Source organism: Mya arenaria, chromosome 9, assembly GCF_026914265.1.
Source record: "Mya arenaria isolate MELC-2E11 chromosome 9, ASM2691426v1".
Lineage (NCBI taxonomy): Eukaryota > Metazoa > Mollusca > Bivalvia > Myida > Myidae > Mya > Mya arenaria.
The window spans coordinates 1893702-1905877 of record NC_069130.1 but is presented as its reverse complement, the minus strand read 5'-3'; the positions used below and the strand labels follow the sequence as shown (position 1 = coordinate 1905877).

Genomic DNA, 12176 nt, shown 5'->3' with positions numbered 1-12176 from the left:
GCACAGTGGATACAACGCTGGACTGCAATTTTGGCGACAACAGTTCGAACCCGGTCTCAGACTCGATTTTTTTACATTTTGGTATTTTTTTTACAATTATGATATAAAAGAGTAAAACATTTAATAAATAATTGTCCTGAGATTCATTACAGAAAAAAACTATTTTTGGTGCCAATCTGGTGTACAGTCCCTTTAAAGGATGTATCATTACCGGTTTTTATGTGAATACTTTGAGATACCTATCTTAATTATAAGATGAGAAATTGACATGTTTAAGTGACAACTTGCTTGATTTTATATCATCTTTGCCCATGGGCACATGTTATTGAATAAGAAATAAAAACATTTTGATTGATTGTGAAATTAAATTGAATATTTACTGCAAGCATAACTGCGATAATTTTCACCTTTTACCTTGTATTATTTTTATTTTTTTAAAAACATGTAAATGTATGTAAAACATGAAGCAAATGGCAGATTACAACATTTTAATTGGCTGTGACATCGGTATAAAAAGTGATAACAAGGTTTGCCTATTTGGTTTGAATTTACCTCAGATAAACGATCATCTTTAATAAATAATTCAAACTCTGAAAAATCTTTCAGTAAAAGCGTGATACTGAAAAATTGAAGTATTTCGATTTACATTTCTTGTTTTTAAACTTTCAAATTAAAAGCTGCAAGAAAAGATTGTTTGACTATAAACAAAGGCATTAAGATGCATTTTATATCTGAAAAGCATATCAGATGTTGACGAAAATGAAAATTCTGCATTTTCACGCGCTTGCTTCAGGTTAATTAGCGACCAAGGCATTTACATTACTTTAAAACAATTACAAGAGTCATCAAAAAACTGTCTATTTAACATAATTGTGAACAAATGCCATTTAAAGCTGCACTCTCAAAGATTGACAGTTTTGACTTATATTTTATTTGACTTATATTTTAATTTTTTTATTAGAATCAGCTGATTTTGGCATCGATGACTTCAATTCAGTCATATAAATTGTTTGGAAAACTGCGGAAAAACACATTTTTCTTTAAGCGTTAGTATCGGTTTCAGCCGTAAATATTGAAAACTTCGATCTGATCTTTTGTCAGCAGTCTTATATTACTGGTTTCCACTGACATTTATGCCAAATTTGTCTGATTCCACGAGAAAAAATAAAAAAATGTCAAAACTGTAAATCTGTGACAGTGCAGCTTTAAGTTTCAAAATGAGTCATTACTAATTTAGGTTTTATTTAACAATGAACACATAAACTAGATCTTGAAATCATGTCTCACTCATTAAATAAAGTATAGAATGATGATCATATGGAAAAACACTTTGATTGCGAAAAAAGCGCTCAAAATGGAATTAATGAATATTTAACGTAGTTCATTCAAAAGTTTCAGAAAAATAATAATAATTGTAAAATGATAGTTCATGAAGAGCGTTTTGCAAAGATGACACAAGTGAAGTATTAAATGGTTTATAGTATAAGGTAATTCATTGAGGCGTACTGGTCTTATGTTCAGATGAGTGTACGGTTCATGCTTGCTTTTCATTCATCATTTTGGTTTTCCAATTATCGACAGATTTGATAGGTGTTATACAGGAAAGGTTAGTCGAGACGTCAGACTTACTCCTGTGACAAGGAATTAAAATCAAAATCAAATGGACTGTGTCATTGGTTTAGCTGACTGGATAAATGATATTTTTGTGTTAAATATTGTGACCGATTTGAATAGAAAGTGATTTGTGGATGTTTTTGTGAATTGAAAAAATGCAATTTATATGGATTTTGGACAGACTTGGATGAAAAAGCATCTTCAATATAATTTTTTTATGGGGGTATATTGTGATTCAAATTTAAATATCTGCCATTTGAATGCGTCATTTCCATGTCCTTAATTAATACACAATTGTTTTCTATATAATGTTAAATTGCAATGATTAATGAAAATTTCCAATATAATTGTTAAACCTCCAAGATAGAAAATTAAGGGCTGAATTATATGTTATATATTTTAATCGTATGACCTTGACATTTTCTAAAGCTGTTATGTTTTTTTACTTTTAATATGACATGTAACAATGCCATTGGAAATTGGAATAATAACATTACTAGATTGATCAAGAATCTTGAGGAGTAAATGTTATAATCCGTGTTCTCAATGAGAACCGGCTGCCGGCCAAAATGGACGGTTCAAATGGCAATAGGGCCGGTTCAAATTTGGAAAACTAAATGAATTTTCCTTAGAATAAGTAGAAGCTGGTCGTTTACTATTTGAGACGGTTCAAACAAAACTTATTGAGAACCCTGTATAATATTCATATATTAAACTTTAAATTGAAATGTTCAAACTTGTTTTACCATCCTTACTTAATTGAACTAATGGTATAATTACTTCAGTTTAAATTGATCGCCTTATATAATCATTTGGTTGAATTTATACACTGATGTATTTACTGATAAATAACAAAACACATTTTCACCTGCATGTAATAATGCATCCTTGAAACATTATATTATACACACACTAGATGATCATGTTTGAAATAATTCATGCGTTATAATTCTTGATTTTTAACGAGATTTTTAGCAAAATAGTAATAATCACATCTCACAATTTTATGCATGATTTTCTATGAAATTGTTTGGGATTTATTTTGCTGTTTGAAGTTTTTTCCCCTATATCAATTAAAGCACGTGCTTCTAATTTATGTAATGTAACAATATGGTAAACAGAATTTATGATGAAGCAGCTAGCTAAGGCTCATAAAATCTATTAACTCAATGAATTTTATGCTTTCCAGTGGTTTATATAGATTTGTCAGTGAAATAAAATTAATATTTCACTGTTTCAAACAGTGAAAATATCAGTTTGATATTTTTCACTGTTTTTAAAAGTCATTGCGCACAGGGCTGAAACACTGTGAATTTCAACGACATTATTTCCTAAATGACATTAAGTGTGCAATTAAATTGGCATGTTTTTCTAATAAAGTGTGATTGAATTTTATCATAATTTGATGCATAATATAATAAAAAGAAAAAAATTGTTTATTTCACTGAAATATATTTCACCTTGTGAAATATTAATTTTGGTGCTCACTCGGTGAAACATATTATGATCTTACACTGAAATAAACAATTGTCCTTTTATTATTAGAGATTGAATTTTATTTATTGTGTTTTCATATCTTCATGAATTTAGCTCCACCAGATACAAATCTTCCTTTGATTTGCAACCTAAGAGGCATAAATTTTGTCGAAATCAATTTTGATGTTTTATTTGCTTTTCTACAATTGTCGACACTATAAACAACTGCGGTAGATTTTCACTACCACTGTGAACAATGTTTGCATTTGACGCATTTAAAAATAATGAATACGGCTCTTGAAAATGAAAACTGATCATTTACGCTATTCGGTTTTGTCATCTTCGACAATGAACAGACTTTGTATCGCAACTGAGTCGTTATATTTTAATTGAAAAGAAAACGAGGGGCGCTGGTCTTTTAAAATTTTGTCAATTTAAATTATTTGAATACATCTGGATTTACACGCCTATTTTAACAAATGTGTGAAATTTAAAGTGAAAAAAGGTTTTGAGGTTAGAATTAATCAATATTCCGGTCAGCTTACACACTTATTTCGAGTTCATTATTTGTCAACAGACAAGTTTGATAAGCAGTGAATATATATAGCCCGGAATTGACTTAACTGGGTTTTCCCATGCCGAAATTCATGTAACAGTCCAATGACTCTATTGTCTCCGAAGTAACGTGTGTATATAACAACGGTTTAATTTTGTTTGTACCGGAGGATTAGGCTGGGAAAACCCGAATAACTATAATTCCGGGCTTAAACTATTTGAATTTCAGAATATAAACATTTAAAATTATCTGTTTAGAAGGACATAAAAGTGTCATTTTGAAAGATTAATGTCAGATAATCAGAATATGGATTTATAAGGATTGACTGGATTAATACTATGGAACAGCTAGCTATTTACAGAGTGTAACAATAGTATGTTACATCTATTAATTCCGGATTAACTTTTTAATTTGTGCAAAAAAACACCAGACATTTAACATTGAAAACAATAATCAATGGAAAAATGTTTAAGTGACTCAATAAAAAAAGTGACTCAAGTTGGAGGATTTAATATGACTATGTTTTAAGATATTGTTGATAAGTTCTTGTGTTTATGTTGGCATTTAGTACTTGCCAAATTTCCACACGTTTTCTGGACATAAAACGACGTCAGTTATGCCGAAAAACAAAAACAAAGTTCTTGGGACAAGCTCCCTTAAAGTTAAGCCGAAGAAAAGACCAGGGTTGATTAAACAATTATCTCAGCCTTTCTTGACTTCCAACAAGAAGAATAAAAAGTCGACGTCAGAGGAGAAGGATGAGTTAAGACTTTTTAGTGGTTACGATGATATGTTTTTACCAGACAGTCATAAACATGCAGAAGACACAGTGTATTTATCATCAGAGATGGAACTGGAGTCGTTTTTACATTTCGATAAGTCACCACTTTGCATAAAGATTTCAGAAGGGAGGGAGAAATGTTTCAGCGGCGATAGTGGTTACATGTCACCACCGTGTCAAAGTGAACTTCTTTCCCCGGGGGTAGGGACTGCCCCCGCTAAAGGAATTCTGAAAAAGACAAGCGTTTCCCCCGAGGTGAGATGTGACTCACCGACAGTGAACTTTGTGCAGTTACAAAATGGCCGTGCAACGCCAGACCCGATTCGAGCTATGTCTCCAATTAACTGCGAACGTGCCAAGTCACCATTTGATCGTAGTCGTGCGATATCCCCAATTGATCGCGCAATGTCACCTATTGGAATGGAGAGTATCGAAAATGCTCTTGGATTCCTTGATGATATTATTGATGAGGAAAATACCAGAAAGAATGTTAAGAAGTCTGTCTCATTTGGTGATATCGCTGAAGTTAAGAACTTTCTCAGTGATTCTTCAGATAATGACCTGTTTGATGAGCTTATGCCAATTAGGCAAAATGTTTCATTTGGCGATGTTGAAAACTTGAAAAGACAGAAAGACGAGTGTAACCAGTCCTTCAAAAAAAGTGTTTCTTTCGAAGATATTTATGCCAAACCGTGTTCAAATTCAAGTATTCATTTTGACTTTCTGACACGCAGCCAGTCTTGCGAACAAATTCCCTTACATGATACAGACAGTTCAGAGGAGGAAATGGAAAATGAAATATTGGAAATAGAAGAAAAATCGGTGATAGAAAAATCGGAAATCGAGGATGACGGGAAGGAATGTGGTTGTGAATCGATATGTGAGTTTGAGGTAGAGGTCAAGGTTGTGGATATTCAGCCAAGGTCAAAGGTTGAAGGTCAGGAAGAGAATGAGGAAAATGAGGTTGCCATGGATACATGCACTGTGATAGATAGCTTTAATATTTTGGTAAGTGTAATTTCTTATGGTAATGGGATGTTTGTTTTCTTGCTGCAATTTACATGTTATAATTTTAGTTAAAGTTGATAAAAAAAATATTACTTATGAAACAATATTCTCAACTTATTATCACATTATTTGTACTTGATTGATAAAAGGATTATCTATTGTGCTTCAATTATCTCTCAAGATTCTTGTTTGAAATATTATCTTGAGAATTATTTTTTTTAAAGATTTTTTTCTAAATATTATTTTTAATTTCTAAATGGACATTAATTCAGTGTGAGCAACATTACCAACTTGATGGGACATGTTTTACAATCATGGTGCAGAAAATATTGATTAAACAAATGTGGTTGCGTCTAATGTCATCTTTTCTGCACAAATTATGAGTTTGTAAATTTGCTTTAAGATTAAGTTGTTGTGTGACTTAAGAGCCCTTGATAACATGATGGAATGTCAACAAAAAGTTGAGAAAAATTAAAATGAAATGATGATATTGTACATACAGTCACTACTTCTTAGCCCTTAACTCTGACTTTCATAACTATTGACTTATCTCCCTTGTTTGTCTGAAAAAATAACAGAGGAGCATTGTTTCTTGTTCAGTGGGTCCCTTGTGGTAGTTCATTGTTTATTGGCTGGTCAAACAGTGATTGACAATAATTAGTTGTGGTCATTTCATAATTGACCTTGTTAACTGATAAGACAATGTCTCGAGGGCTGTGATGGCCGTTTCTTTAGGTCATCGAATAGTTTTCTCTGTAAGTATATTATTAATTTGATGGATTAATAAAGATAAACATTTTTTATCAGTGTTGCAGTAATATTCAGGTGTACATGTATTTCATATATGTCAATTTAACAAATTTATTCAGGAGGAGCAACAGTGACTGTAGGAATAAATTTAATTTGTAAACATGAAATTAAACCATCTTATAGCTTATCATGAAAAATCAGGTAAGTAGATCATTGAGTATGACTTGATTCCCAATTTGGATCAATTCAGTAACATTGGCTAAAAAACAGAATAGAGGGCAAGAAATTCTTGGCTCTGGTTGGCTTGTTTGATTAGTGATGAACTGATAATAATTGGTTGAGTAGGAATTAATTTTTTTAGTACTTAAATTGTTTGTTTCATACAGTGGTTCTTTAGTTCAGGATTATAGACCTCACTCCAAAATCAGGATTGAAAGATTTAAACATAAGACTACAGTTGTAAAGACTGTACCTTAAAACAAATATAAAGTGCAAAAGAAAGAATTTCAAAAGGGGTGAGGTCAACCCCCCTCCCCCATCACCCCCCCCCCCCCCCTCCACGGCTTTTTTTCATGATTGACAATTATCAGCTGTTAGACACACTGTTCTCTTTAAAACAAAGACATATACTGATGTGTTGGTTTAACAGTAATCAATTAACAGTCATAAATTGAAATAAAACTCTTTGAACCGAAGTATATAATGAGACAATGAAATTTGACAGTGTGTAACTGACTCATTAAGATTTTTTGTATTTTAAATAAAATAATCATTAGTATGACATCATCGTTAGTTAGGTAAATCTTTAAGTACATGAATGATGAAAAGCTTCAATGTTAAAACTGTGATGGTCCGTCACCTTTGTGGTGCAATTTTTACTAAATTCTGTTTTTGCAGTGCGAAGCGAGACTGTGGGGGTTTTGCCTATTTAAAGCTGCACTCTCACAGATTAACCATTTTTTACAACTTTTTTAATTTTTGTCTTGGAAAGAGCAAATTTTTGCGTAAATATCTGCAAACTAATGGTATAAAATTGCTGACAATTTTTAAGATCAGATCGCAGATTTTGATACTTCCGTTCGAAAATTAATGTTTTATGGCTTAAACTGTTACTAGCAGTTTAAGAAAAAGGCATAAAACATCATTTTTTGAACTTAAATATAAAAATCTGTGATCTAATTTTTTGTCACCAGTCTTCTATCATTGGTTTGCAGATATTTATGCAAAAATTTGCTCTTTCCAAGACAAAAAATAAAAAAGTTGACAAAACGTTCAATCTGTGAGAATGCAGCTTTAAAGTGGGATTAAAACTTAAATAAATAAAATGTTTTGAACAAACTTTTCTATAACAGATGACCTTTTGAGTAAATATTTGCCTAAAGTTCATGAATCTTGTTCGACCTTTACCTGGTTATAATGTTATATATGTCATGGTATCATTCTTCATGCACTTTTGAGCAAATGTTCAAATTAAATTAAGAATATTTTCAGACTATAAGACAATTATTGCATCTCTGTCAAGATAGTGTAGCCTTTTCATTTGTGTTCACTTCAAGATAGAGTTTGATAGATTGTGTAGATGTTTACATCTCACCTTAGAGGTTGTGGGTCTGTCGAGCCCTACTGTTTTTATGTTTTTTCAGCCCATGACCATTTTGACATGGCTTCTCGGTTTTAGCCCTTACGTTTTCATGGTTTATGAAGCCCTACTGTTCCTATAGTTTCTCCATCCCCAATGTTCGTTATAGCCTATAGGTCCAACCCGCCCAGCCACCATCCCGAGATTATGGTTATAGACACTGTCATATTTGATTTACCATAGTATTATTTCTGCTTATTTCATTCTAAATAGTTTAATCTAAATTCGACCCTGCAGGGACATGTATATGTGTGTCTATTAATCATATTAATATTGTAATAACAAAATACATCAGCCCTGAATTCAGTTAATGCTAACTCAGTCACTGACATGTAAACTTCTAGCTGTTTTATATTGTGTCCATGTTGCATCACAGTGCATTCTTTGCAAGCTGCAGACAATGCGAATGTCCGTCGGACAGTCGGACATGTCCGGTATATTTCCATTTTGACCGACGAAACTTTTGTTTTGGTCGGTCACAATGTCCGGTGAAAAATTACAGTCAGCACCGTTTAATTTTCGGAAAATTTACTTTCAGTTTCTAAATAAATGTTCAGAGTTATTTTTAACTATTATATCATGATTATTCAGCGTGTTAATCCGTGTATCACTATTTGTAAACCCCGTTTCGACATGTTTCCGTAAAAGCCGATAAAACGCGTAAGGTTCCGATTTCAGCTCGTAATTTAATACTTTTATTTTACGGAAATGTTCGGAAATTACAAAATTCCGTATGTATTTATTTTCGGCTAAGTGGTTCCCGGCAATCGTTTTAATTTAGATATGATGATTAATATACCGAGCTGACTTTCTTTCCGCTCTGTTTAACTTTGCCAATAACAAGAAATCTACTTTTGTTTTTGCATAAATGTTGTGCAGACTTGTAGTACAATTCGTTACATTTTATAACCGTACTGTATCTTTAATTTAAAGATGAATTAAAAGAGTAAGATCTATCTGTTCCATGGGTAGACGAACCATATATGAGTTTTTTTGGGAGGCAAGGGAAGAAAAAAATTATGACATAAGATCCGAATATTGATTTTTTTACATGATATTTAGCTTTTTTTGTAATTTATTATAGAACTGTAAGACAAATCTATCCAAATAGATCTAAACCTGTTATAATGGGGATTTGCAAAACTTATTTAAAAAAAAGATGCTTAAAATCAAGGTTCCGGCTGATGTAACCGAATACTGTTTGTAACATTGCGACAGGTAAAAATTTGTTGCGACAGGTAAACTTAAGGTGTTTACCTGTCGCAATGTCCTGTGAAGAAAAAAAGTTTTCGCGTTGTCTTAAGCTGGGAACCAAATTGCAAATGTAGATCAGAAACACCTTTTAAAAAGTAAGCGTTAACTGAAATCAGGGTAGGAGTGATTTATCTTCAGCATCTGATTCCAGGGTTGCCTAGCAACAGTTGATATGGTGTCCCTCTGTTATTGGTCAGTTGGTAAATGTGGATAAAATGTACTAAGGTTACATCACACTAAATCAAATACAAAAATGTGTATTACAGTGCAAGACGGTTGGCATTTCTGGCATTGTTGTGTCGGTGTGTAGAGTTTGAATTCCTGTCTTTGATGACGATGAAAGGTGCACCAATTTATCATGGAATTTGGGATTGATAAAAACATACTGTGCAACGAGCTTATCTGACTATGTAATAATTATAACGCTTGTATAAATCAAAGAGTAAGGCAACAAGTAATAAATGGTTTGTTTGGCGTTACTCGACCAACATTTTAAGGTGTGGGTAGGTTACAGGTATGATTTATTTACTTTCTAACCTCATCATTTTGTAATAGAAAAAAATAACCGGAGAAGTTTAAATATATTTTGGGTTGCAAATTTTTTTTTTAGTTGCATATGGTCCAAACAAACTATCTATTAAATGTTGTAAACCAAGTATCATAGAACTTCTCCGCAAATGAATATTTACAAAATTAAAAATAGTTTTAATTGTTATATAAGGTTGAAACTTATAGTTAGTATAGGATTGGATTTTTTTATAAAAAGGGTACTAAATCTTATTGTTCGTTTTGGATCAGATATTAGTTAGTAAAGGACAGTTCCCATAAAAGGCTGAAACTTGTAGTTAGTATAGGATGGGGTAGTTTCGTAAAAAGGGTGAAACTTATAGTTAGTATAGGATGGGGTAGTTTCGTAAAAAGGGTGAAACTTGTAGTTAGTATAGGATGGGGTAGTTTCGCAAAAAGGGTGAAACTTGTAGTTAGTATAGGATGGGGTAGTTTCGCAAAAAGGGTGAAACTTGTAGTTAGTATAGGATGGGGTAGTTTTGTAAAAAGGGTGAAACTTGTAGTTAGTATAGGATGGGGTAGTTTCGTAAAAAGGGTGAATCTTGTAGTTAGTATAGGATGGGGTAGTTTCGTAAAAAGGGTGAAACTTGTAGTTAGTATAGGATGGGGTAGTTTTGTAAAAAGGGTGAAACTTGTAGTTAGTATAGGATGGGGTAGTTTCGTAAAAAGGGTGAAACTTGTAGTTAGTATAGGATGGGGTAGTTTCGTAAAAAGGGTGAAACTTATAGTTAGTATAGGATGGGGTAGTTTCGTAAAAAGGGTGAAACTTGTAGTTAGTATAGGATGGGGTAGTTTCGTAAAAAGGGTGAAACTTATAGTTAGTATAGGATGGGGTAGTTTCGCAAAAAGGGTGAAACTTGTAGTTAGTATAGGATGGAGTAGTTTCGTAAAAAGGGTGAAACTTGTAGTTAGTATAGGATGGGGTAGTTTCGTAAAAAGGGTGAAACTTATAGTTAGTATAGGATGGGGTAGTTTCGCAAAAAGGGTGAAACTTGTAGTTAGTATAGGATGGGGTAGTTTCGTAAAAAGGGTGAAACTTATAGTTAGTATAGGATGGGGTAGTTTCGCAAAAAGGGTGAAACTTGTAGTTAGTATAGGATGGGGTAGTTTCGTAAAAAGGGTGAAACTTGTAGTTAGTATAGGATGGAGTAGTTTCGTAAAAAGGGTGAATCTTGTAGTTAGTATAGGATGGGGTAGTTTCGCAAAAAGGGTGAAACTTGTAGTTAGTATAGGATAGGGTAGTTTCGTAAAAAGGGTGAAACTTATAGTTAGTATAGGATGGGGTAGTTTCGCAAAAAGGGTGAATCTTGTAATTAGTATTGGATGGGGTAGTTTCGCAAAAAGGGTGAAACTTGTAGTTAGTATAGGATGGGGTAGTTTTGTAAAAAGGGTGAAACTTGTAGTTAGTATAGGATGGGGTAGTTTCGTAAAAAGGGTGAAACTTGTAGTTAGTATAGGATGGGGTAGTTTCGCAAAAAGGGTGAATCTTGTAGTTAGTATAGGATGGGGTAGTTTCGCAAAAAGGGTGAAACTTGTAGTTAGTATAGGATGGGGTAGTTTCGTAAAAAGGGTGAATCTTGTAGTTAGTATAGGATGGGGTAGTTTCGTAAAAAGGGTGAATCTTGTAGTTAGTATAGGATGGGGTAGTTTCGTAAAAAGGGTGAAACTTATAGTTAGTATAGGATGGGGTAGTTTCGTAAAAAGGATGAATCTGATAGGATGAACCTTGTAGTTACATCAAAGATACTTTCGTTAAAGGGTTAAACAAATAGTTAATAAAGGATAATTTTATTACAAAGGTGATTTTGTGCAAGTTTTTATTTAATATAGAGATTTCAAGATGGATAAAAGCTCAATTTGTTATTTCGTTGGCCAGGAAGTTTAAATAATCTGACAAAAATTGAAATGGAATGTTTTCATATCTGGGATATGAAGATATTTGAGATTTGAAACGGATTTAAAGACAATTAAACTCATATTTTATAGTCGTTATTAATTGAATTGTAACCACTGGTTGGCTGTTTGTTGATGGGGAAAAATATGTTTATTGTGTTACAATTATATCTAAAGACGGTTTAATTTGGATGATTTCTTTTGCGTTCTGTAATTGAAAGTAATTGGAATAAAACCATGTGTTTACAATACTTGGAATTAAATTGTTTATAAGTTTGCAAAAATTGTGTTTGAAGTGAAGAAAGTGAACAAAACTTTGAAATATTCTTTTTATTTGCAAAAATTGTGTTAAAAGTGATTTTTATTTGCAATCTTATTATGGTAACAAACAATTTTGTGATGGAGTTAAGATACATAATTATGATTTGGGGCCAATTTGTGTTCATAGATTTAAACAAATTCAACCAATAAATCAAATATATTGAATAGGATTTTCTACCATTTTAGGGTATATTTTTAGATCTATTGTCTGTGATGATGTAAAGCATAGGAATTTTGGGTGATTTATCTGGGGTGGTGATATGAAATTATGAGCCCATTAAATTGTCAGCCCCGCCCCCAGCAAGTATCAAACTGGG

The 12176-nt window shown here is 32.5% G+C and overlaps 1 protein-coding gene across 3 annotated transcripts in view; it reads left to right on the top strand.

Moving 5' to 3' along the window:
- The first annotated feature begins 3844 nt into the window (after nt 1-3844).
- Nucleotides 3845-12176, top strand: part of LOC128202652 (pleckstrin homology domain-containing family G member 5-like) — a 112918-nt gene continuing 104586 nt past the window's right edge. For 2 of the 3 annotated variants that reach the window (XM_052903678.1, XM_052903677.1), the window contains exon 1: nt 3846-5435. In XM_052903678.1, coding sequence (XP_052759638.1) covers nt 4263-5435 — 1173 coding nt within the window. In that variant the 5' untranslated portion in view covers nt 3846-4262. Of the gene's footprint in view, nt 5436-12176 lie in introns of all 3 variants that reach the window. The other variant, XM_052903676.1, reaches the window with a different exon arrangement.